This window comes from Pezoporus flaviventris, unplaced genomic scaffold, assembly GCF_033815535.1.
Source record: "Pezoporus flaviventris isolate CSIRO_AGI_PZ_B2104156 unplaced genomic scaffold, CSIRO_AGI_Pfla_v1 ptg000105l, whole genome shotgun sequence".
Taxonomy (NCBI): domain Eukaryota; kingdom Metazoa; phylum Chordata; class Aves; order Psittaciformes; family Psittacidae; genus Pezoporus; species Pezoporus flaviventris.
In genome coordinates, this window is record NW_026892653.1 from 279,889 (window position 1) to 293,701 (window position 13,813).

At 50.4% G+C, this 13,813-nt stretch overlaps 1 protein-coding gene across 5 annotated transcripts in view; it reads left to right on the top strand.

Moving 5' to 3' along the window:
• ANKRD11 (ankyrin repeat domain containing 11) overlaps window positions 1-13,813 on the top strand; it is a 153,611-nt gene that overhangs the window by 107,549 nt on the left and 32,249 nt on the right. For 4 of the 5 annotated variants that reach the window (XM_061477322.1, XM_061477320.1, XM_061477324.1 and 1 more), the window contains 2 exons: window positions 2,872-3,016; window positions 10,992-11,130. In XM_061477322.1, coding sequence (XP_061333306.1) covers window positions 2,930-3,016; window positions 10,992-11,130 — 226 coding nt within the window. In that variant the 5' untranslated portion in view covers window positions 2,872-2,929. Of the gene's footprint in view, window positions 1-2,871; window positions 3,017-10,990; window positions 11,131-13,813 lie in introns of those variants that run through there. The other variant, XM_061477325.1, reaches the window with a different exon arrangement.

A 13,813-nucleotide genomic window follows, 5' to 3' on the forward strand; every position in this document is an offset into this window, starting at 1 on the left:
GCCCTTCTAAATGCTTTGAGCTGGGGAATAGCTCCTCCAAACCGGGAATTTGTGCCTCCCCTCTGAGTCTTATTAAACGTGCTTAAAAATGAACTGAAGGCTGCGAGTTGTTGGTAATTGTTGTGCAAATGCACTACTCCCTCCAAGCTGTTAACCAGGCCAGTGCTCTGTTTACACGGCGAGGCAGCCAGCTTTCCAAGTGTAATGAGTCAGCTAGAGGAACAGAAGGGCTGCAGAATTAATCTGGCATCCGTCTGGCCTTTTCTCAGTTAAACAGGTTTTCAAAGCTCCACGTGAATAGGTGCCTACCCTGGTTACAAACAGCCACAAAGGCATGGGAATGGGCAGTTTGATTGGGAATAAATTGGCAGCGTGCAGGCCAAGAGGCACTGGAAACTATGGGTTTCATTTGGGGCTGTTCATGGTCGGGAGCAGAGCTTGTCCTGGTACCAGCCGTGCTGGTCCCTGTGTTCATAAGTGAAGCTGCTTGTTTCTAATTTGCCAAGTGCAAATAAATCTCCGTGGCCTGGCACGTCTGAATTTCCACTCCTTAGATTTGCAGCGAATGTTGAAGTGAATCTGTTCAGGTGGCCGGCTCCATGTCCTCCCTGCTGACCCAGTGCTCCTGCCTCCTCCCCGGCACAGGCGCTGGCTCATCTCTCCTTCATCTGCACCTTAATGAGCACCAGTAGATGAAACCGAGGGGGGAAGAATCCTTAAGATTCACAAATTGGTTCTTGGCGGCTGACAGAGTGAGGTTCTTGAGGCTGTTAGTGGTTGAAGCTGCTTCTAGAGGGAAGTAACTGCAGCTCCTGGGACCCCAACAATGTGCAGCATGGAGGGGACACCCTGGGCTCCGGATCTGTGGATGGTGGAGCATCTCCAGTGCCAGGAGAGCCATGGTGCTGTAGAATGTGACATCTCATAGGCAGTAAGCCCCTGCCTGGATGTGCAGCTCCAGCCCCCAGCATGCTGAGAGTGGACATGCTGCCTTTGTAAGGTGCTGTTTTCAGTCAGCCCTTGTGGGGCTTAACTTTGGCCCTTGCTGCAGGTACTTCACGTGATGAAGAGCGGATTTCTGTGGTCATCCCTCACTCTTAACAGCTTTCCTTTCCCCATTTGCTCTGTGTAGATGTGCTGGGTTGGTATCCTGAATTTTCTGTACTCTCCCCCCACCACCACCTCCTTTTTGCTTCCCAGCTGCAGTAATGAGGAGGGCTGATCAGCCTGCTTGGGTCTTTGCCAGCTCATGTCCTTTCCTGCTCTTGCAGCTAAAATCAAAGGGTTGGGGATCCCAAAAGCCAGCACCACCATCCCTGTGTTGAGCAGGGTGACAGGAAGAGGCTTCAAACCCCAAAGCTTTCATTCCTAAACGTCGGTAACCATCCCATTGCCGAGGCAAGGGAGTTAGAACAAAAGATAAGCCACCTTGGAAAGCGCAGTCTCCTGCTGAAAATGTCACCTCTGGGATGTCTTAGCACTGTGGTTTAATATGGGCATTAGTGCTGCTGCAGCGCTGTGTTTTAAAGAAAAAACCAACACAAACCAACCCAAAAGGCCCTAAAGCCTCTCAAGAATAAATGAGGCAAGTTATGAAGGGATTTCCAGGGAACTTCTAAAACAGAAGGCTGATGGAAGCACCATGTTGGTGTTCTCCAGCCTTAAACCCCTGTCCTGCCCTGGCTGCTGCAGGTGAGGTGATGCTGGGCTCTCCAGTGCTGCTTGGGACACGGACCCAGCTCCACACTGCCTCATCCCCCCGGCCCTGAGCAGGCAGGAGGCTTTGGCTCCTCTCCTCGCCTGTTTTCTTTCTCTCTCCCCGCCCACAGAATTCCCATCTTGTGATGGAGCGCTGCATGACTTTGTTCCTGGACGATTTCCTGCTATTGTGGCTCTGCAGAAACCCAGCCACTATTATAAGAAGTTAATGGGTGCAATGTGTAGTGTTGTCAGGTGGCAATTAGCTGGGGACAGAGTTTTCAAATGGTGCCTGTTTATGCCGTTCCAGCGTAAGTACAAGGAGACCTTTGCTGTAGTGATTGATGTGGGTCACTTCTCGGAGATGTTCTGTTGCACAGATGCTTTCTAGCCTCTGGTCTCAAGAGAGGAGATATTTTTGTTCATCCAAAGAGACCTACCTTGGTTTTAGCCGGTATTTCTGATCCCTGTTGCAGCTTGTGCTTTGCTGTATTTCAGATATCAGTTGTCTTTTCAGCTCTGTAACCAGGCAACACATGGCAGGAGCAGGGAGCGCTTTGTTATTCTCCAAATTGTCTCTACCTAGCCCAAGGTATTGGGGTGAGAAGCCCAGGACAAACCGCTCCGGGAACACTGGGACCCCTGGGTGCTTTCTAGTCTCATCTCATGATGGTGACATGTTCAAAAAGTGTGTTTTATATGTGGGTTTTGTAATTTAGGGATATGTGTGCTGGTCCTGTGAGTGTCTGGGAATTCAGTGTGACTGGCTGGGGCAGCAGAGCTGTTCCTGCCCCAGGCGCATCCCTGGGGATCCATCCCTGCATTGCTACACTCTGGATGGAGCTGTAGCTGCAAGGAGCTTTATGTGGGCTTGGAGTGATGCTGGAGGTGAAGAACAGGAGGGATGTTGCTCTCTGTTTGGGCACGATCCATTTTAGGCTGTCCCTTGCTCGTGAAACAAGTCGTGTTTGCTGCTGCAGGTCCCGGCTTGCTTCTCATTCAGAAGCCAGCTGATCTGTGGTGCCTGGCACTTGGAGGTACTCAGCCCTCCCAGTATTGCCATTGAAGAGTTGGGGAGTACTGGGTATCCCCATGGGAAGTGTCTTGCCTTTTTTTCCCCCAGTGTAAAGATCCTTTTGATTGCCTAACTTTTCTTTTCCTCTCTCCAAACAGACGGTTGATGATGAAGCAATGGCAGCATAAATGAAGATCAAGTAAGGAAGGCAGAACGATGCCCAAGGGTGGGTGTTCTAAAACACCACAGCCAGAAGACTTCTCTCTCAGCAACGACATGGTGGAGAAACAAACGGGGAAAAAGGTACCGTGTTTGGTTCACTCACCTTCCTTTATGGATGCTGTCTCTGATGCCTTCAATCCGTCACAGTATTTCATGTGGCAGGAGGCTGCTGTGGGCTATTATCATTAATCAGATCTGTGTCTGGTATTGGGCCAGCTGATGGGATCCACTTTGTTTCTTGGTTTCTGCCACACTTCCTGGGAAGTGCTGTGGCCGCATAGACCTGACTCGGACTAGCGGTGGGGAGATGCTTTGGAAGAGCCTTTTCTGCAAGCACTGTGCATTTTTAAGGCTCTTTACACTGAAGGACCTGTGGAAGGACCAAGCAGTGCAGTGATGGCTCAGGTGTGTGTGTGCAAGGGAGGAGTTTCTCCTTCTCCTCCTCTGGCTGTAAGTGCCAGGTCTGTGTCAGACTCTGTTGATCTTGCCTCACCCAGAGTCTGGGCTCTGAGCGTGGCCTGACCAGAGACTCAGTGTTAGCTGCTCTGACAAAATTACTGCTTCTGGAGTTTTCTTTGAGGTGTTCAGGTTTTGACAGGGCTTGAGGTGAGGTTACTGAGGTGAAGTCTGAGTTTAAGGATACGTAAGTTCATGCTTCTCTTCATTCCCAGATTCTTGCTTTGCTCCAGGCTTTAACTCTGCCTCCTCTCATTCAGCTTTTTTTCATCCTTCTCAGTATAGGTAGTTTCCAGTAAATAGTTGCTGTGTACAAATGGTACCTTTAAATAAAAATTAAACCCTACATGCACTGTATTCTGCTCAGGAAGCAATCATCATCCACTTCCCTTCATCTTGCTCCAGTTCCTCAGCATTCCCTCAGGAGTTTCTTCCCAGCCCTGGGAGCTGAATATGAGGGTTGCAAGCACCAGTGGTGCTGTGTCTCTTGCTCTGTGATGTTCCCTGCAATCCCACCCATGTTGTTGGTAGTAACTCCTATTGATTGAGGTCATCTTACTGACAACATGAGGAAGATGACAAACAACCAGAGGGAAAATCCCAGGCAGAAATTTGGTTATTGAGCACGCTGGTAGCATCTATTCCCCTTTCTGCATCATGGTGCATGCACAGGTCCAGTTTGGGAGGCAGCGCTCCTGCTCTCGGCACATGCACTTTGCTGTGGCACAGCGTTGGGCTTCCGGGAGCTGGGCAGAAACTGGGAACAGGGATGTTGGAGATGAAGCAGCTGCCCTGTTGTGTCGGGAGATACCAGCATTTACCCTGGCAAATGAGGCCAGCCCAGCAGCGCAGGATATGTAAATACAAGGGTTTTAACTGCGCTGGGTAAGAAGCTTTATGTTGGTGCAGGTGCTTCGGCAGGGAGAGGTTGAGTTATAATGTGAATCAGCTCCCATTTTATTTCATCCACTCGCAGCAGCTTAAAGGCTGCATGTTATTTACAGAGCAGGTTTGTTGAGAGGCGCTGGGGACGCCGGGAGCTGGAGTTGTCTCCCGCTGGCTAAATAAGTAGGACACAAATAATTTTATGCTTCCCACTCAGAGGCATCAGTGCAGACCTGCACCCAGTGGTATTAAGGACAGGGAAGAGCCTTTCTGCTCTCTTCATTCTGGTCTTCTCAATGGAGGAGAAACTCACACACTTGTCCTTTGGGGACTGAGCTGAGATCCAGCCTGAGCGGCCGAGGGACGTAGTGCAGCAGATCACCCTGTTTCTGGTTGACTCTGAAGTGTGAGCTGGAGCAGTGACTCAGGGTAAAAGCTCGTGGTCATTAGATCTCCTCCTTCCAGAGCTGTTGTACCTGCCTGTCAGGCCAGCCGCTGCTTTTAATCTATCTTGCCTCTGTCAACACTTCCAAAGGCCTGAGCCTGGGACTTGGCATACTCTTGCTGGTGGAGGCTCGCTAGGGAAGGCAGAATGGCTGCGGCAGAGCTGGAGCCGTGCCGCACGGAGGGACTCATGGTGCACAGGTAGAGCATGGCACAGCAGTAGCTGCAGTGCCACTTGTGTGGTTTCCTTTCAGTGCGACCTTAATACCAGAAGTCGTTTTAGCATCACACAGGCTTCATATGTTTGAGCTCTGGGGCTCAGCACTGAAGGCGAGCAGCAGTGCAGGATGCTCGGCGGTCCAGGTGCTGCGGTGCGCTGAGTGCTGCAGGAAACATGAGAGTTCTGCTCCTGAATGCACTAAAGCCAGGCTCTCCGGGAGGGTTTGTGGGCGAGGATGTGAGCTGTTGCTTTTCGGTTGTAGAGCTAATCACAAGAGAGAACTCCTCCTTCCTCTCTACTTCTGCCCTTCTGTAGGAGGGATGCATTAACTAGTGCGATGTTGCTTGTGCCAACGCGCCCATGAAAGCAAAGCGGTTTGAAGACCATGTCTCTGTTCCCCTCCATGGTGACAGTGTTAGAAGCTGTGTCTGCTTTGCTGCTATTGAGCGAGGAGCTGTTTCTCCTGGGGTTAGCAGCGGCAGCGGGGTGGCTGGCCGGGCCCTTGCCAGCCTTATATGGCTGCACAGAGCCTGCCCGGGGCGGGCGCTCCACTCGGGTTGAGTTCAGACTGAAGGGTTTTGTAGAAATGTGCATGCCATATATGCATAATTCTCCTTTCTGGTGTAGATCCACAGATCCCCATACCAGGAGCAGATTACTCATGAGTTAGGCAGAGCAGAGCACAGCAGCAAGAATTATATCAGTTGTCAAAACCATTTCCTGATGTGCCTGGGACTGCTCGCTGCGTGGTTACACGGCGTGTGCAGGGGCTGTGGTGGAGGATTTATCTCTTTATGGGGAGATGCTCCCGCTTGCATCATCTGAATTGCGTTTTTGCTGCAGTGGTTGAACTGAACGCTGAGCAGAATGGTGCTTGACCCTGCGTTTTGCTTGTAGGAGCTTGCAGAGGTTAAAAAACAGCTTTTGTGCTTTCTCCTCCCTCTTCTCCCAGTTTTGGAAATGGGAACACAGTTGTTATTTCTCTGTTCTTCTTGAAACTTGTCTGGCTGGTAAGGCCTTCCTGTACTGTCCAGATGAGTGCTGGGCTGTGTGTCCAGCACAGAGCCACCCCCCAGGGCACAGAACATGCAAAGCCCTCGGTGACTTCAGAGCCAACCTTTCCATAATGATAAGCAGCCCATAGTCCTTTTGAGTTGCATTTCTTACCAACCTTAGCACCTGAGGCATGCAGGAATCGGGCTTCGACTCCAGCTGTCTCTCAGCTTCAAGTGTTTTATTGCAGCATTGATAATGACATGGATTCAGCCTCCTTGAAACTTTGTGTGCATATCTGTGTGTTGTACTCTGGTTTTGGAAAGGCTGGAAAGGACCCAGATTTAGGCAATGCTGGGGTTTGGTTCCTGTCATGTCCACCATGCTCTCTGGATAAAACAGTGCCCAACCCCTTTCGTACTGGAGGCTGAGGACCTGCCCCTTCTCTGCCCCCATGGCAGAGCCTAGTCATGGAATGATGCACTACTGCCTGTATTAGTACATGGAAACTCTCACTCTTGCATGTGCCTTTTGCAGCAGGGTTGTGGGTTGTTTTGCTCACAGCAAGAGTTTGGTGTGCCAGCTTGGCATGGCGCATCACCCAGGGGTACAGGCATTGGAGCCCATGGTCCTGGGCTTCTCCTCCCAGGCTCCCGGTGCTAGTTTTGTTCATTGCTGCTTGCTTTTTACTGGCACTGCAAGCTGAAATACTTTCAGCTCATTTTGGAGAACAAAGGGCTTTGGGGATTTCCAGCGCTGGTGATACAAGTCTTTGCATAAGCAGCTGGGATGTGAGTCAGGTTTTTTCAGTGTTGAAGTGTAGGCACTGCTCTGGCACAGCCCTCGGTCATAGGCAGGGGGTTCATGGCTTGTGTGTGGGCACGGATGGATGGAGGGGAGGAGCAGGCTGCAGATGCATGGTCTGTCCTGTAAAGCAAGCTAGGGACTCGCTCAGCTTCCCACTGGAAGTACAGATTTCTTTGCATGGGTTTAAGCGTACAGTTTTGCATGAGAAAGAACATGTTTGGGTTTGCCCTGCAGACCAGCACTGGGGCAGTAAGCTGATCTAGATGGAGTTCTTTGTGAGGCTGAAAAGTGGGTTTTATTCATGTGTGTCATAAATGACCCAAGAAGACTGGTATCAAGGTCTCTCTCTTGCTGATTAGAGATCTTTGTTGTAAAGAGAAGTCAGTGTCACCACAGCACCTTGCATCAGGTAGCTGGTGGGGTCCAGTTTGTTACTGGTTTGAGTTCTTCCCATAGTAAACCTTACTAAGAACATAATGTGACAGCAGGGGGGACTTTTTCCTGAAGTCATGGTTTGCTGTCTCCTTTCCCAAAGCAGCTTTTATTAACACCCACAAACAGAAACTTGGTTCTGTTGCTGAGCTCTCAACAGCACCCTCATTCACCAAAGTCCCTCTTACCCTCGGCAAGAGCTGTCCCAGCCTTTGAAAGACCCAAGCCTGTCTCACACACAGATGCTGATCCAAGTTTCTCTGCAGTGTCGTTTAATTTGGATTTGTTCCTTTTGTGAAATCTGATTCAGATGAGTTTGAGCTTACTTCAAACATGAGGAGACCTAAAACTGAAACCAGCTTTTACTCGAGAAAAGGATGACAGTCTTCATTACAAAGTTGGAAATAATTAGGGAAGTAAAACTTAAATGAAGACAACGCAAACACATGTTACTGTCAAGAATATGACTCTCCAAGCTGCCTTAATTTCTCTGTGGTGGTTTCACCAACAGCTCCAGGCATCTTCAGCAGGTCGCTGCTTTCCATGGAGGAGCAAAGTTTGGATCTTCCTTGCTCCAATTAGTATAAAAGGTTATCCTTCTGCTACTATACAAATTAATCTTCAAAGCGGTGCTGGGGCTGCTGCCGCTTCCTTCGTTCCTTGGTATTTAATTGTGCTTAACTTACTGGATTAGCAGCTCCAAGCGTTAGGGTGAATGCAAACAGAGCATTGCCTGAGCGTGCCCGACGCTGGGATCCAGGCAGCCATTCCCACTTCCATGCTGGGATCAGTGTCTGGTCTGGGAAGGGGTTTTGCCTAATTCCTCTACTTTTTCTCTCCTCCAACTCAGACCTTTTGGTAACACTGCAGTGATTTTGTACAATAAGTTGCATTTTTACCTGTCCTGCTCTTTTCTTTATTCCGGAGTGCTGAGATCCCACCTGGCATTAATGCAGCAGGAGACTAACCTGGCTTGTACATACAGCCCCTTGTGCCTGCAGGTTCAGAGTTTCACACCACGCAGCCAAATCCTAAGATTAAGGGAATTTTAGAGAAGATATGTTTGAAATAAACTGTCACCCATCATCTTTGCTTTGAAGTGGGGTGCAGGAGCAGGAGCCTTGCCAACTGATGCCCGGAGCTGGGATGCTTGTGGGGCTTTTTGGGCAGCAAAAAAGGCTCAGGACATGATACGATGGGTTTGCTCCAGTTGAAACGTATTTTAAGGTAACAAACGCTGAAAAAATCATGTTGGTTTTTATTTTTGCATGGGGCACAATGAACCTCTTGTTGAAGCTCTCAACGTGAAACTGGTGTCTGGAAGAAGTGGTGGGAGTATAGGAAATCCCACTGCAGGGTGCAGGGGCTCAGCCACGTCCTGCCCGACTGCTGCGAGAGCGGGCAAGGAGTATCCTGCTACTGAAATACTGTGTGGAGCAGCCTGCTCCAAGGGTGTGGGTGAGGAGACTGCAGTACAGCCCATGAGTGCGGGGACGTGTCACTTTTGAAGCATCAGCTCTGACTGGGAGTCTTTTGGGATTGTCTCTTACCAAGGATTGCCACCACTCAGTGCTGGTGAACCTGAGCTGCAGGACATGGCTTTGAAAGGTGCAAATGCACTTCCAGGGCAGGATGAAGTCCCTCTTGATCCCATGGCTCTGTGATAGTGGAGCAGCTTGGATGCAGGTGTACCCTTAGGCACAGGCAGCAGAGGAAGAGGTACACACATGGTAGTCTCTAGTTTCATGCTCGTGTCTGAGGCTCTGATTTTTAAGGGTAAAAATTGTAGGGCTGGTTGTTGTCTTGAAGTGCTGTTGAGTTTTGTGATGGGGCCACATCTCAGCAGTCGATGATGCTTTACCCTGCATCAGCGTGGCCTCAGCACTGATGCAGTGTTAGTGGGGTTCAAGTGTAGTGTTGCTGTTGGAGCTTGCATTAAACTGGGGAGGGAAAGGACAGGCCCACATCCCTGCTTGCAACCAGATGGACCTGGGAGGTGATCCGTGGTCCCTGGCCCGCCTCCCACCTCTTAGCTGCTCCAGACTGCAGCTGGCAATACAAACAGCATTATTTGCTATGGCAAACTATTTCTGTTCACATCAGAAAAAAAAAAAAAATAAGACAAAAGCATTTAAATCCAGAGTGTTTAAGTGAAATGCTGGAGTGTTTATTTTGGCTGTGCTGACTCTCCCGTTGCTCTGCTGCCTCCTGTGCCGAGGAAGGGCTGCTCTGGAGCAGGGCTGCCCTTCTTGGGCTCTAAACGTGCCTTGGCTCCCTCCAGCCCCTGTCAGACAGGTTTGTTTCGCTTGCTTTACCAAAAAAGGGATTCCCCAGCCCATTTTCTTAGCCCTGCCTGGTGCGAGGGGCCGAGTGCTGGGTGTGCAGACATGGGGCTGTCACACTGCCCATCGCGAGGAGGGAGCAGACAGAACCTCTCTATCCCAGTAGAGTGTTTCTCTCTAATCTGGGGATGATGTCTGGTTGCCAGACAGAAACTTGGGAAGAGGAAGGAGCAACACACACTGTGACGCCGCAGTCTTGTGACTGCTGGCACAGGAGGCACCTGCCAGGGTGCTGAGCCTGATGCAGACAGCGTGACCGGGCTGCTCTCAGCAAGGGAATTTCTGTTAGATTTGCTCGTCTGAGTTTCCAGCGATGGTCTCGTGTGATTTACTGACTCGAGAGTCTTCAGTTTAACTTCATAGCTAGAGCTCAGGGTCCAGGTTTTGCTGGGTTATTGAAATCAGACAAACAAAGCTGCTTGTTCTGGCCTTGTTGTTAGAGCAGTGGCACAGTGTTTGGTCCAGAAGCACTTGCTTAAAATAATACCACTTCTCGTATGAAGGCTCTGGGGAGACCTTAGAACAGCTCCGGTGCCTAAAGGGGCTGCAGGAAACCTGGAGAGGGGCTTTGGACAAGGGCCTGTAGGGACAGGCCAAGGGGAATGGCTTTAACCTGCCCGAGGGGAGACTGAGCTGAGCTCTTAGGCAGAAACTCTTCCCTGTGAGGGTGCTGAGGCGCTGGCACAGGGTGCCCAGAGAAGCTGTGGCTGCCCCATCCCTGGCAGTGTTCAAGGCCAGGTTGGACACAGGGGCTTGGAGCAAGCTGCTCCAGTGGAAGGGGTCCCTGCCCATGGCAGGGCTTGGAGCTGGAGGAGCTTTTAGGTCCTTTCCAACCCAAACCAGTCTGGGGTTCTATACCGATATGAAATCATTACCCTGTCTGTGCAGTGCATTTGGCTGCAGTGCTGGTCCTGTGACAGTCAGTGATGTTCGCAGAGTTACCATCTGCCAGAATATTCTCTGGAATAGCATGTTACCATGTAAGCTCAAGTAGTAATGGCATATTTTTGTGCTAGCAATACTTCAGGTCCCAAGGAGAAGCCATCAGCTCTCCACTTGGAACCAAGGGCTTTAGTGTTGGTTTTTTGTGCATCCCACAGAGGTGCTCTGTGTGCTGGGGATCAGGAAACCCTTCCCAAGTGATGGGGGTGGTTGTGTTGGGAATGCTTGGGTTCCCACACCCCAGCCTGCCTTCCCCCTGTGCTCACAGCTTCACACACAAGCATCTGCTCTGTTTTCACATAAATTGGTTGCAGTTTTGGCACCATGCAAGCAACCTTGTTCGGCTTTGCTCTTCTCTGGTGGGGCTCTTAGCTTGGTGGATGCTGCTTTTAGCAGGACGCTAAACCCAGATGTTGGAAACCCAAGGTGAAAAGGGAAGGACAAGTGCTGCATGAGGCTGGTGTAGGACATCGGGGGGTTTAGGTGAACACAGTCTGGGGAAGGCTCTTGCTAATCCGGTCCCTTCTTTTTGTAGGATAAAGATAAAGTTTCTCTAACCAAGACTCCGAAGTTGGACCGGAGCGATGGCGGCAAAGAGGTGAAGGAGCGAACGACCAAACGGAAGTTGCCTTTCACTGTTGGAACAAATGGAGATCAAAAAGACTCAGACACAGGTACAGAAATTACATAGTCCACCCTCAAAATGTGGATGTTTGGGCTGGGGGGAACACACAGCATCCAGTGTTTTAACTGGAGCAAGAGATTGGTTTGTGAGGAGGCACTTCTTTTGGCTAGGGGTCCATTCTATTTCTAAGTAGTCTAGTTCATGAACTGTAGCTTAGACAAGGTAATGAACAGTGCTGGGCCTGCTAGTAAGAATGTAGAGGATAAATCAGAGGCTAAACATGAGTACTCTTTAAAAGAAAAACAGGTAGTAAAAACATGAACTTGCATGCATTTGCCTCAAATAAACCTGAGGTATGTGTGTATGTCTGTGTAAATACATCTCTATCCTCTCCAGACATGTTTTGTTGTTTTGGGGCTTTAAACAACAATTATTTCCAGTTGGTGTGTGCACAGGCATTGTCAAACGTGTGTAAATCTGTCTGGAGGCTGTAGTGGTGAGCTGTAGGTGTGACTTCAGTGATGTGGCCTTCTGGGCCTGTTGGCGTGGTTAGATCGGCTCTTTGGGGTTGGTGCAAGTGGTCCTCGTGACCCTGAGGTCATTAAGGTTACCTGTCTGCCCCTGTTCAACCTACTGCCAAGGCTGCTTTGGGGGATGCAGCATGACTGCATCCTCAACACATGCCTTGTTTCTGGGAAGCACTGGTGCTGCTATGGGTGTTTAAGCCGGCTGTGTCATGGTCAGGCAGGTGGCATGTCGGGGAAGAAAAGTGGCTGGGTACACATGGCTCTTGCCCACCACAGCCCCATGTATTTACAGAGATGTTGACTGGGCTGTGTGATTGGTAAGCAGTTGGAAAGAGCTGTAGCAAAGCTTAGACATGAAGCAGATAACGCTGTTTGGTTGTAAGGGGCTTAACTGTAGTTCTGTGGGCAGAGGTTGGCATAGGTTCTCTCTGGAAGTTTCTAGGAAATCTACATTTGGAAATACTTCTGGTCAGGTAAGACTCAGTAACTGTGCAATGATATAAAATGGGCTATGAGCATGTGAGGTGGTCTGTGCTGTGTCAGCCTGCTGGAGCTGTTGACCAGTCTCCTCTGGTTCAGAAGTCAGGAGGGCAGATCTTAACAGGTCAGAGCCACCACAACAGAGCCCAGTTTCCTGAGGCTGGCCCGGCTTTTCTGTGGGTTTCCATGTGCCAAATGATAATTTCCACAGTTGCTGAGCTCCCTGTGGGAGAGAAAGTCTCAAAACATGAATTCATTTCGTTAGGGGACAGTTCGTACCGATGGGCCTTGGCAGGGATGAAGTGTTGGGTTTGCATTTAGGGTGTGTGGATGGGAGCGCATTGGAGAATGAATCAATTTGGGTTTGCAGTGGTGGGAGGAAGGGTGGCCCCTGCCCTTGGGCAGCAGAGGAGGTTACAGCCTGACACGGGTGATCCCTACTTGCTCTCCAAGCATCGTGGTGCTCTTTGGAGCCCTGTGTTCCCAAGCACATTCATCGTGCTCTAGTGTCTCACTTGAATATGTCAAGGGGTTTCACCTTTGGAGGGAGGACGGCTGGGGCAAGGCAAAACTGATTAGCTGGAACCATAGCTTTTGCTTTGTCAAGGCTGTTTCTGCCATGTTCAGTAGTTGGTTGTCCAAGCTCGCTTGAGGGCTGTCTGACCCTTGTGACAGCTAAAATGTCATGGTAGGGCTCTACCAGCATGCTTTCCATGACTCCCAGCAGTTAAGAGGGCTCTGGGCTCTGGCTGCAGAGATGTTGGAAATCTTTCTGCTGGCAGCAGCGAGAAGGAAACAGAATTAAAAGGAGAGCAGCAGGGTAGGGGAGCAGAGGAGAAAACTGGGGACAGGCTGTGGCTGCTGCAGGGTGCAGAGGAGCATCCCCACGGCCCCTGATACACCCGTTCGTGTCGGACCTTGCTTTCAGCAGCAGTGGGACTTCGTCTCTTCGGTCTTGTCTTCCTCTTCAGAGCTAATCCTTCCTGGGGAAGCGGGTATGCAAGCATCAGAGCCGAGCCGAGCGCAGCTCCCTCCTGCACACAGGACATTCTGAGGTGGTCATGGTGCTCAAAAACACATTTAAACACAAACTGGGCTCCACAGGCACTGGGAAGGTGTAGGGGAGGCTCTAGCAACCTGTTTGGTGGAGACAGGAGAGGAAGTGACTCAGCCACTGGGGAGGAGATAGCAGCAGGGAGCTGCAGATAAACATGCAGTCAGGCTGAAGCTTAGTAGGAGCCTCTTCCTCTTCTCTGAGATCTTTTACTCCAGGAATCAGATGCTTGAGATGGGAAACGACTTACTGGCACCTTGCTCTCCTCTTCCACCACCCCACTGCAACCATGGGGTGTTTCAGGTCCCTATGTTCCTTGTCCTGGCTCAAGGATGGCTTTTGTTGAGCAGGTAGAAGCATGTTTGCAGTGCAGAAGGCTGCCCCATGCCTATGGGATCGGTGTGCTCATCTAACAACATGGGTCTGACGCTGCACACACTCCTGCTCAAGCATGCGTGGCTGTCAGAGGATGGGCTTTTGTCTCAGACAAAGGGGCTGCAGCAAACCCACCCCGCAGGCCCTGCTCCTTCCCTGGGCAGAACATGAGGATGGATGGGGAGGCTGCTTTTTCCTGGTCTCTTCCTCAACTTTGATTTCATCTCTTGGGAGAAGCAGGATTGCAACATCGGTATTCCAGTTGGGGGGTTGACCTTAGATGATTTATGTAACAC